A 12,225-nucleotide genomic window follows, 5' to 3' on the forward strand; every position below is an offset into this window, starting at 1 on the left:
TATGATTCTATGACTGTGGACTTGATTCATTACTTCTTGAAAGAGTTTGCTTTGGTCTATAGTGTACCTGTATGTAATGTATCACAGTGCAGTCACAGGTACTGCTTGGACACGAGACCGGCTGGTACAAATTCTTGAGCTGCAAAGACAAGTTTCTCCTAACTTTACATAGAGGACTTCAGCCTGAGTATGTAAACATCCCAGCACATCAGCCACCACCTTGCCTACAGCCTGTGAGGAGGGAGCCCTTCCTTCAGCCAGCAGCGCAGATAAAGATGAGAGCATCCCAGTTCCTGGGGTGCTGGGTCCTCTTGCAGCATGAGTGGCCCACACTGGGTAGGCCAGGCAGCGACTCCCCTGGGACTAACTCCCCCAGCTATGGGGGAAGAGCCCAGACAGCAGGCCTGTTTCATTTCCCTCTTGCATCGTGCACTGACGGTGTTCACAGCCCACTAAGACCATTCATAAAAGTGAGAACTTAAACACAGAATTACAGGCCAAGGACACCTCTTTTCCAGCTCTTCTACCTTCACTCAGTTTTGTCTAGAAATTAAACACATGTACTATATGATTTTAATCTTTTCCCAGTACCATCCCACACATTTCCCTCGTTTGCTAGGTGCTGTCAGAAGTTTGACTTCAGCATTTTGTCACATTACTCATGCTACAGCAAGGAATCTGTGGCAATGTTTCTTCATGGATCTGCCACAGATTCCTCAAAAGATAGCAATCAGGTGAGCGTTTCCCATTGCTTTGTAGACCATTCTGGTGAGCTCAAAGGAAACTACTGATACACACCCTCAGCTATGCTCGTTACTGGAACCAAGCAACACACTCACCCCACCTGAAGTGTTGCACTCTTTAATCATTTGAGGGAGAAATATAAAGCTGCTGAACAGCTCTAACAGCAATGCAAAGAAAGGAAGAATGATTATAGGAAAAGAGGAAAAAGGCTTATTTTGACTTTTAGCAATACCCCATGTTGTTCATGTTGAACCGAAACTACTATACACTAACCCAAGTGCACATACTTAAAAGTTCTGTGTAATGTCTACAAATTTGTCAGGGAAAAGGAGACATTAACATCTTCCCAAACTACAAAAGCTGGCTCCAGGAATACCTGGCACTTTAGGCTCCAAAGATATGGGCCGAAATAATGCTACAATGAGTAAGCAATTTACTCAAGGTCACTTGGTGTATCAGTAACAAAAATCCCTGAGCTAAGGTAGAAGAATCTCCTTTCCCTGACTGCCAGTTCAGCAACTCTTAACCAGCACTGTGAAATTCAAGAGTCAACACCAAAGTAAAGAACAGAGCTGTTTGACTCTGCACCCAGGTAAGATTTTCTGATGACTCCTCTTCTGGCACTGCCACTCAGCTACAGAGTGCAACTGGAAGCCTAAGGCAACTTCGGCTCTTACTGCAGATGTCTCGGGTCTGTACTTCAATGAGGAGGGACTCTGTGGCTCTGTCCCTGTCCTAGCCATGCTGGACTGAGTCCTTAAATAACAGAACTCTGTTCAGCGTCTCTGAAAGACACCTGAGAACTCACTGGATAAGCATTAAGGAGATGAGTATTAGAAAGGAGTAATGCTAATAGAAAAATTAGAAGCATGATGAGAATTTCCAAGTTACATTGCTTTAGTTCTTAAATTAGTCTACAGATTGTCCATTTTGAAATTAGATTTATTACTTGATGAAATTGAAAACAACATACAGGCTACCAGAGTCTTGATTTCATCCCATGTTTGCATTAAAAAAAACAAGCACAACTGCAGACATGTCAGACAACAGGAGCCCAGTTAAGAGAATGGAAGAAGAAAGATGCATTGGAAGCCTTGGGATATGTGGCCACACTCCTCAAACAGTGCAGAATCAATTCAACCCAGCTCAAAACACTGGGAAGGGAGAGAAGGAGCAAGGAGAATAGGTCCTACTACTGACAGTAGTGTCTCTGGTCATCTGAGGGGTCTGCTGATGGAGAAAGAGGTCTCCTGGAAGTCCAGCCACAGGCAGAAACATCACTGCAATCAGCTGCTTTACAAAGAATACAGTCACCTTTTTAAACCCTATAAAAAGTAATCACTGGCTTGTCAAGCTCATCCTGAATTAAGGGCAAGCCACTATTTGTTTATACTAAAAATGCTTTTTATGGGTCCAACCTGAACCAGTCACAGATGGATGCTTCATGAAAAGTGAAGTGAGGAGGTCTACCGCCTGCAGCATCACACGCAATGGACTTAATGAAGGGCCATCAGCGCTCCTGTGGGGTATACCGAGCGTGATTTCCTACTGAATACATTGAAGAAGCACTTGCCTAGCTGATACTCTGGCAGCACCTTGCCCTCACTGGAATGATGCTGTAACAGGGATAAATACACTTCCAAAAACAAACCACTGTAGAAAATTATTACCAGTCAAGATCAAAAGTACAGGTAACAGAAAGCGTATGTACCTTTGAGACAGCTGCTCTGTAAAGAGCTTTTATTGCTACCTGTTATACTTCAAGCCATAAAACCAATTGTTTTTGCAAAGTCAAATAATACAGACCCTTCAAACGTCAGGGTCACCAGTTTTAAATTCACAGAGAAGCCAAAACGCAGTTCAATCACTGCAGTAGGTAAAGTATGCTCACATTTGAACGATGCAGCCCAAGAACTGACGGGAAAATTGGGAAGGCCCTTTGTCTCAGAGTGCGGGATGGCGGCAGTTTGCAACACAGTGCAGCCAACTGACAAGAGCAAATCTGGAGCCCACAGAAAATGCAGCATAACAAAGCTCCTCTTCCAGAACAAATACTAGGCACAGGAGCTCTTGAAAGTCACTCAATACTGTTAGAGGTGGGTGGTAAAACCTGCTGCAGTTGAACAACAGCACTCCAAACAAACCCAGCTGTTTTGTACTACATCATTATTTTAGGATGAAGCCGTTGAGCCAGGTGTTTGCAGCACAGGTAGCACGTGGCACCTAAAAGGTGCATTTAAGTTATATGGCAGTTTGGGAAGAAAGCCTGAACACAGGCACTCTTTCTCTGGAGGAAGGATGGCAGATGATACAAAGAGTATGTTTTCAGTAATATGCAGGTAGTGTTCAGCCTATGAGAAGTTAGTATCGTATTAACTCTGACAGAACAGAGGCAAGCTTGTTAAGGCCCTGCTAGCTCTTCACATTTGCTCACAGCACATCACTTCAGAGAGCCTTACGTACCAGCTAAGACGTCAAAGTGCAATTTCCTTCCCATTGTGTAGACCAGAGTAATTGCAGCTACTAGACTCTGGTCTTACCAGGTCCTAGTTTTATCAAGCCAGCTATCCCATTCATCAGAAAATGATTTAATACCCTGAGACCAGAAGTTTTGGACATGGGAAAAAAAAAAAAGAACCACAAAGGAAAGCCACTATCTCCTTTCAGAATCTGTTTAAGCCTTCCAATACCAATGAACGAGGTATTCCACCACAAAAATGGGACAGAGTACCTCTACACAAAACAGCAGTTGTGCAAATTTTTGCTACTCATATCAGCCTCCTGACTCTATAAAAATGTAGGGATAAGTAAGATTTTCCTTATAAAAGTTGTAGTTTATTTCTTTTCTGATCAAGAGTTGTATCACTACACAATACTACATTTTATTGCTAATCACAAATCGATGCACCGGGGTTTCAGAAGAGTTTGGTTTATAGCGTTCCTATGTAACAAAAGGAAAAAAGTTACAAATCCAGACTTTGCAGACACATTGCCATGTCCCTATAGAAGCAGGGATGCATTAGGTCTGTTTCACTAGAAAATTCTCCTCTTGAACTGTTTCTGGAGAACACGTAACCATAGTTTTCTCCAGCAGGAAAAGTCACCCCATCATTCCATGCAAAAAGAAGGTGGCCAATCTGCTCCATAGCCTAAAATCCCTTTCCTACAGAATGGGAAAGGAACATGTATTTACATGGCTCCTACTGTGGTGCGTTAATGCTTAAATTACTAGGAGCAAGTTGGCACATCTTCCAGCTACACCTACTACCCAGCTTAACTCAGCTTCCTTTTGCTGGGGTAGCAAGTTCTTGCCAACACAACCGAGATGTGCCCTACTAATACTCTATGAAGCTGCGGTAACCTTTGCCAGAGAGCAACACAGCAGAACTCCTGCTTCAGAAGAGCACTGCACAGCCCTGCCGCAACCCATACAGTTCAGTGCATGCTTTATCTGTCTCAGACCCAGTATCAGCTATTGTAAGCAAAAGCCTGCGGCCACACGACAGACAGTACTGCCACGGAAGAGGTACTGCACTGCTTCAGACACTGCTGCCCTGTTATCCCCAATACTGTGATGCTTGGATTTCAAGAAGGGAGAGTTAAGACTCTGTCCCTTTGGTCATTATTGCCTTAGAGGGGGTGGAGAGAAACTAAAAAGAAACTCTTTGGGAGCTGAACATCTATTGGGAGCTGAATGCCTATTCTTGTTAGAAGGCTGCACTGCGCAGGGCTCCAGACAGATTTCATTGATTCTGAGGCACATACTATTGCAGTTAAACTTGTGATTAAGTAAGTCAAAACAAGTATCAGAACAAAAATATTAAATGGAGGGTTAAATAATTTGTCCTATAGGATTCAATTTCACATTTCACCTGTTCACACAAGCACCTCCTGTCTGCTTGGATCTGAACAGCCTACAGCTCAACCCTCAAAGGAGGTGCTGAGAAACAAGAGACCGAAGCTGCTTGCGACAAAAAGATGGATATAAATATAAAAAGAGGTTCAATTTCAAGCACCAGTAATACTGCCTGCTCAAGCCCCAGTGTGGTCACCAGGGAGACTCCCAAAATCAGGAACATTATTCAATTAAAACAACAGACCGTGCTATTCTGCAGCTGCCAAGATTCCTGGCTACAACTCCCAAAAGAGTTTGCCATCTGTCAAAATTGTCTCTAATAAAAAAGCAAGACTGCTCGACGAGATGAAAGCAACACCCCCAAGCTGGCTTATTCAGTAAGGACCCAACTTCAGACCAGGAGTCTGCAGCATCAGCTTCAGCAAATGGGATCTGTTTCACTATCCAACAGCTGCCCTTCAGCTACTGCAGAGCATCAGCTTTTTAGCTTCCTTAAAACAAAACAAAAAACCCTGGATTCGAAGCATCCAAATATGGCCTGTTGTACTGGAGCATTTAAATCCTTGGGGGAGGTGGGCATCTTCTTTCTCTGCCACAGGCAGTGCTTACTCCATGATGGCCCGGTACAACGCAGGTTCAATGTAATCTTCACGGTAGCGTGAATTGATCACTCTTTGTCTCTTCCTCTCTTGTCTGACCTCCTTCTCTGCGAAGATCTCTGTGAAGCGCATATCTGAAGCTATTGACTAAGAGGAAAAAAAAAAACACCACAGAATTAGTTACTAGAACACAGATCAAATCTCTGCCTCCACGTCCTCCTACTGCATGTAGGAAAGAACCAAGTCAGGACACTTGGGAACATTCAGCCTCCTTCAAAAAACTGACCAAGCACAAGAAAAATATTTAAGGAACTGGATTTAAAAGTCTGGGGGTAAGATTAAGTGAACTGTAACCAGATATCTAAAGAATCACAGGTTTCAAATTTAACTGAGTAGCTAATTTAAGTTCACAATCACTTTCTTAAAGGAATAAACACAGTCATCTGTTCCAACTTTCAAGCAGTCTAGTACATTTTGTGCCTGATGGAGCAGGCGTGTTTAAACACCTGGTCACAGGATTCAGCTGATACTTTCTTTCTTAAACTTCTAACAACCTGTGTGCCTGCCAACAGGTTCTACATTAGGGTGTGCATGATCATGCTGTGCAGCAAGATACCCTTGCATGCTGTCCATAGTTATGGTTTTTTTTATACCAGGAAGCATAAAGCAACAAAACAGGGACCTAAAGGGGCTGTGTGATCTCCATCCCTGCAGATAATCAAAACCTGACTGGAGAGAGCCCTGAGCAACCCTGTCTGACTTCAAAGTTACCCCTGCTTGGAACAGGTGTCTGGAGCAGAGACCTGCGCAGGTCATTTCCCACCTGAATTATTTTACAGTTTTTAAAAATGGCCAGCTTTCTTGATGCCACCCTACTAAGAGCTTTTCAGAGCAAAGGGTAAGTGAAGGAACGTGGCCATTCTTTGCAATGGGAACAGACAATGAAACTTACCAATACAGGCATGAAACGGTATTAACGTGCTGTCCCAAACAGTGACTATGCTATAAATTCCTGCCTCTGCAGAAGGAGAATTACAGTCTCTCCAGAAACTTTGCTTTTGTAGCCTGATCAACAATAAAGCTTTGCAATGACTGAGGAGAGCATGAGATTGTAATCTTTTGCTGCCACGCACTCTGCTTGCTGTTCAAAGACAAATTAAGTTAAATGAGCTTCTTTAGTAGAAGCTTGCAGGCTGTTTACCTACCAGTCTTGACTTCACTCTCTTAGGAAGCTCCTCATCAAGAGTATATACATCATCCCTTTTCACCATCAGCTGTGACCCATCTTCAAATTCCACCTAGAAGAAAAATAGAAGTTCTATCAGAAGTCTGAGAAGTTAGAAGCCTCCTACAGCTACCCAGAGCTTGCCTTCTCCTCCCCACAGAGGCCCCTTATGAAATAATCATCTACCACTTGAACTCTGTAAGATACGTATGCAGGTATGCACACCACAACAGACTTTAACCAAAACCTTGCCAATCCCATGACAGTGAAAGTAGCCCAGCAAGTTTTGGGATATTCTTTTAACACCTAACAAGACAGTCTGGCTGGTCACTTTAATACAACGTCAACATTCATGCCTTTGGAAATGTGCAAGGCATGATACACTCTCACTAAACAGAAAAAAGCAAAACCAAACTCATTTTAAGTAGTTTAACCTACAGGAACACAGTCTGCAGAAGAACTGCAGACCAGCAATTTTTCAGAAGCTGACACTTGAAAGTGGGTTGCCAGATACAAGTAGAGCTGCAAGCAACCACTTTGCTCTTAACTCCGGCAACTGTTACCGGCATCTGGCATCGCTGACAGCACTGAGTAACTTCCCCTGAAGTGTTGAAGCATGACTACCCTATAGCTATGCTGGCATTAAGAACAGCCCTGTTAATATAATCAGTTGTTACAAATGATGAATTTTCAGGCAACAATTCTGTACCTGGTACATCTGGATGGCGTGTGATGCGACAAACTTGGCTCCATAAACTTGTCCATCTGTCCATCTCACCTGCACAACTTCCCCTTCAGCAGGGGGACCTAACTGAAGACAGTCTCGACTCTACAACATAAAGGAGGAAGGCAGGAAAGACAAGGAGAAGGGTAAGCAGCTTCCTTACATGAAGATTCAGCAAACCACTGGGGAGTCCATCCCAGTCACATTGCACACCACCCCAACAATTACTCCATTTTAGGGATGGAGAACTAGGCTGAGAGACATCCATCTATGTCATCTGCATTTAAATTCCAACAGTGGGCCCAACTTCAAAGTACTTCATGCAGGAACGGTATGCAAGCATCAGCAAGTTTTCCTTCAGACCTACCACTGCTAAGCAGCCAAAGATTAGCTGCACTCCCTGTTACACCTGTTCCTATGTGCTCTCAGTTAAGTCAGTCTCATGTAACACCCCTAAGGCCATCTTGCAGCACAACACGACCTAGGGTTGGAACAATGACAAAATGCCCTGGTGCATCTGCTTTGCAGCAGTAAGAACTGAGTCATGTCACGTGCCCTCTACGGGAGCCAGACTCCCACTGCATAACATACCACAATGTCCTCTGGATACAGGTTATCACTGAAGGAACCATCATCAAAGTTGACCTCATAGAAAGTCTCCTTTGCAAGGCTGACCACTTCACATTGATAGAAGCGACCATTCTTGTGCTTGCTGATGACTATCTGTCCAGGTGACAGATCCTGGAGTGCAGCCTTAGCTCGCTGAGAAGACACACACAAAAAAAATAATTAAAAAAAAAAATCACTTTTTACACAATGACTCCATAAAGAATGTGTTGAGGAACATAGCTCTAGTGCTGGCAGATAAGGAAGCAAATACTTTAGTTCAGGTGAGTAACTCTACTCAAGACACCATCAGCAGCATTTTTAGAAAAGTTCTGCCTCTGGAATTTCAAATGCTTAAAGCCTCATCTCTTAGATGCCGCTGTCCTTAATTTACTTTGTAAATTATGCTATCATTCTTCAGAGCAATGCAAGCCCTTTACAGTAAATATTCTCTAATAGATTGTTGTGGTTTTGATGGCTAAAAGGGTTACATGGGCACTTTATAAACTAATCAATCACTTAAACACGAAATTCTATGACCACTCATGCAGCCTGCTGGAGTCCCAGCACTAACTCCTGCATATTAAGTATCACAGCATAAACCCCACCATTATTCCTTACTACAACAGCCACAGGAGGGATGAAACGCTCTCAGTCCTTCTGGGCTGCAAACCAAAACACAATAAAGGACCTAAGATCACTCAGAGCAGCAGCAAGGTTGAGATCAGAATCCAAGACCAACACCATTAGATTATACTGAACATTGTGAGAGCACCAATCCTTCAATAAAGTTTTAAAAGAATCACACAATCTAAAGCTTTTCAGTCCCTCCAAGATACTGCAGTTCAAATCCTGAGAATCACACACCTACTCACCTCTGCCTGAGATGGAATCTTATGCCTGAAGCAGGTAATGAAGACAACAAACGGCCAGTCATCAGGCTGCATCATGACTCCTGCTGCTTGGGCACAACTGACATGAAAGGATGTGGGACACCGACCATGCGAACACTGTACACAGCAACCTGCAATTCTCTTTCTTCGTTTCTTGCAGAAGATGCATTTCTGTGGACAGGAAACTAGAGGTTATTGGTTAGCACTAGCTTTTACCCCACACAAAGGGCTAGCTGGTCTAAGAGTCTGACACTGTGCTATTTACTCTAAGATCACTGCTACTTTCTGATTAAAAAGAAGCAGAAGGCTACCAGTTCTAGTTTATGACAAGTCAAGTAATTCATAAATTTAGAGTAACCCCACAGACGAAAAATGTACATAAAATATCTACCAGCTCAGCATGCACAAAGCATGCGATCCAAGGATGCTAGCAACCGGAGATCTTGAATTAAATCAGCCTACAACGCTCTGAAGTCAACGTGGCCTTTCAGCACTTGGCTATTAAGTTACACAAAGACAAGCAACAAGATTAGAATAATGGGCAAAGACCACAGAAGTAGCAGTTAAAATTTTATCGCTACTATCAGTGACCCAATTACACTTGGGTCAGGCCTGATGGGCTGTTGTAGGAAAAGAATGTTATCTGTAATGCGAGGTAGTAAAGTCATTTTCCCCTCAACACAGAGCTGTTAAGAGTTAAGTACAGTTGCTTTCTTGCTGAAGACATTCACCCATTATAAAAATGCCTGAATATCCTGAAGCATCTCAGTGCTCAACAGCAGTCAATAAAGCAAGTTAAATACTAGGGATTAGAAAAATAACAAAGAAAACAATTATCACCATTACACCACTGTATAAGTGTCATTTGCCACATACTGAAAACTGTGGCCCCCTTGCTCGCTCCTCATCCGAATAAACATATACTAGAACAGGCAAAGGCTTAAAAAAAAAATATAAAAAAAAGTGGCAAGAAGGACAATTGCATTTCCCACACAAAGAACAGAGCAGATTAAGTTGTTCAGTCTGGAGAGGAGATAACTTGGGTTTGAAGGGATAAACAAAGTCTTCCAAATTCTGAAGGGACAGGAGAGACACTTCTGAAATACCATCAGTGAAGCAGAAGTGATCCTTACCAGTCTGAAACGTTGCAGGGGGATTTTGCCAACATCTACAGGACTCCGCTCTGCAATGTTCACAAATTTTGCCTCCAGCACAGCTACAGCACACATCACATGAACCCACCTGTTAGGTCAGAAGAGGGGAAAAAGAAGTTAATATGCATTAGGCTGACAGAGGATGCTTTACAGTTTAAGTAAATTCAGTTCTGTTGGAAGGTTGCCATAAAAACCACGATAAAAAAAACCCTCTGAGAACTAGCAGTGTAATTTTCCTTCCTACTGCTAGTAATAGGGCACACGTGGGGGAAAACCAAGACTTCTTCATACTTCCAATCTACTAACAGGCTTAACAGGAGAGAAATTTAGTGTGGCTCATGTTGGTTGCATACCTGCATTATAAAAGCCTGCCTCAGATTTATTCCTTCACAAACCTGACCCATAGCAACTGCTCAGTCACTGCTGAATTACTTTTGAGACCATGACCAAGAGGCTGAGGCTCCGTATGACGTCCACAAAATTTCTGGAGGCCAAGTTTCAGTTACTTCATGGTGCTACAAGTCTGTCCCACTGCTATTTTGCATCAAATAACTTCAGACGATCCACCACTCCCAAGGACAGAGGACAGGCAGTTGTACGCTGTATACTTGCTGCAGAGGTACCCTGAATTTCAGTATGTTGTGCTACTTAAAGCTATGGTTGTCCTTTGTCTCCATTGCCATCACACATTACATGGAGATATCAAAATCCTCTGTGAGAAGGTACTGAGAGATGTTATCTCATCAGGAACCTTATTTTTATGCAGTACATTATACCTCTGCACATTACACCTCTGCACTATAAAATGCAAAGCAATTAACAGCTGCTGTCAACAGAACAAGAGTGAGGCACTATCTGAAGAGATGATGATTGCTGCATGTGAACATGACGAACACACATTACCATAGCCTCCTGGTAACAGAAAGTGTGAAAGGTATTGTTGGTGACTCCATTACACCAAATGCAGATGTTGGCTTTATTAGCTTACCCTCAGCTACTTAGGAATTGAATTTCTCCCTTAAGATCAAAAAATCTGGAACACTCACTTGTCATCATTGGCTCTCTGCAGTGCTCCTCCTCGTAATGAACACAAACAGCAGTCCTGGCACAAGGAAGAAAACATTAGCTGAGAGAGGGAAGTCCAGGGTAAAACACTTGCTCTAGAACTTCCTCCTCAAAACACATGTCCAGAGGAAGATGATGATTTCATTGTCAGAAGGGAGCTAACTACCTTGTACAGATCAACCCTTTAGCTCTCAAAAGCTGCTGTCCTTAGGGCAACAAATATAGACTCCCAAGTCTGTTGAAGGCAAGCAGATCTACCACTGAAGACTTGTTCAACTTCTTTGTTATGGGTTCCTTTTACATAGGATCGTAGAATGGTTTGGGTTGGAAGGGACCTTAAAGCTCACCTAGTTCCCAACCCCCTGCCATGGGCAGGGACACCTTCCACCAGACCAGGTTGCTCAAAGCCCCATCCAACCTGGCCTTGAACACTTCCAGGGAGGGGGCATCCACAACTTTCTCTGGGCAACCTGTTCCAGTGCTTCACCACCCTCACGGTGAGGAATTTCTTCCTTATCCAATCTAAATCTTCCCTCTTTCAGTTTAAAGCCATTGCTCCTTGTCCTATCACTCCATGCCCTTGTAAAAAGTCCCTCCCCAGCTTTCTCATAAGCCCCCTTTAGGTACTGGAAGGCTGCTATAAGGTCACCCTGGAGCCTTCTCTTCAGGATGAACAAGCCCAGTTCTCTCAGCCTGTTGCTGAGCCTTTTGTCACTGACAGAGATGTTAAACAACCACAATACCCTATATCCTTTGAGGATGTGTAAAAGGATCTGGAACAAACATGAGCAAATACCATTCAAAAGGTTGACCTGTTCTGGTATCTGGAATCTATATAGCTTTTTGAGGGAATCCCATTCTTCTTGCCTTCTCCACATGTGCCCATCTCCCTAGTTATTAACAGAAGTTATGTTCTGTTTTAGAAATAGTAGATACCATAAATTAAGACAGAAAATTGAGCTATTCCCACACTCACGCAGAACGTCCTCCCTATGACTCAAGTGAGCTCAGCAGCTTTGTGCTAGTTAAAAGGATTACGTCACTATGGCTTAAAAAGCACCAAAATACAAGAGACTGGCTCCTAAACATTCTCTAATTGTCTTCTTTTCACAGGAGACAATAAAATAAAAAATCCACACTACGGAAATGGACTTTGTAGCCAAGTTCCCAGATGTACCAGAGCCCATCGGTGAAAAACTTATGAGAAACGTTACCTCTTCTAAGGCATTTTCTGTACACCTGGAGCACATCCAGTCTTCAGTGGCCTTGTCAGGGGACACACCATAACAACCTAGAACAGACACATCTCACTTAAGAGCTTACCTAAACTCATACCCATTCTCCTAGAGCCCAGAAGTA

At 43.1% G+C, this 12,225-nt stretch overlaps 1 protein-coding gene across 1 annotated transcript; it reads right to left on the bottom strand.

Annotated features, from left to right (window-relative positions):
• Window positions 1-4,496: 4,496 nt before the first annotated feature.
• On the bottom strand, window positions 4,497-12,157 carry LOC104165725 (lysine-specific demethylase 4A-like; the record flags this gene model as incomplete). Its single annotated transcript, XM_009705436.1, has 8 exons — window positions 4,497-5,346; window positions 6,405-6,497; window positions 7,134-7,253; window positions 7,740-7,910; window positions 8,636-8,818; window positions 9,781-9,889; window positions 10,848-10,903; window positions 12,081-12,157. Coding segments are annotated over 8 exons (950 nt in total), but the record flags the coding sequence as incomplete, so codon positions are not given.
• Between the last annotated feature and the right edge of the window lie 68 nt (window positions 12,158-12,225).

The sequence above is a fragment of the Cariama cristata genome, unplaced genomic scaffold, assembly GCF_000690535.1.
Source record: "Cariama cristata isolate BGI_N322 unplaced genomic scaffold, ASM69053v1 scaffold39888, whole genome shotgun sequence".
NCBI classification, from domain to species: domain Eukaryota; kingdom Metazoa; phylum Chordata; class Aves; order Cariamiformes; family Cariamidae; genus Cariama; species Cariama cristata.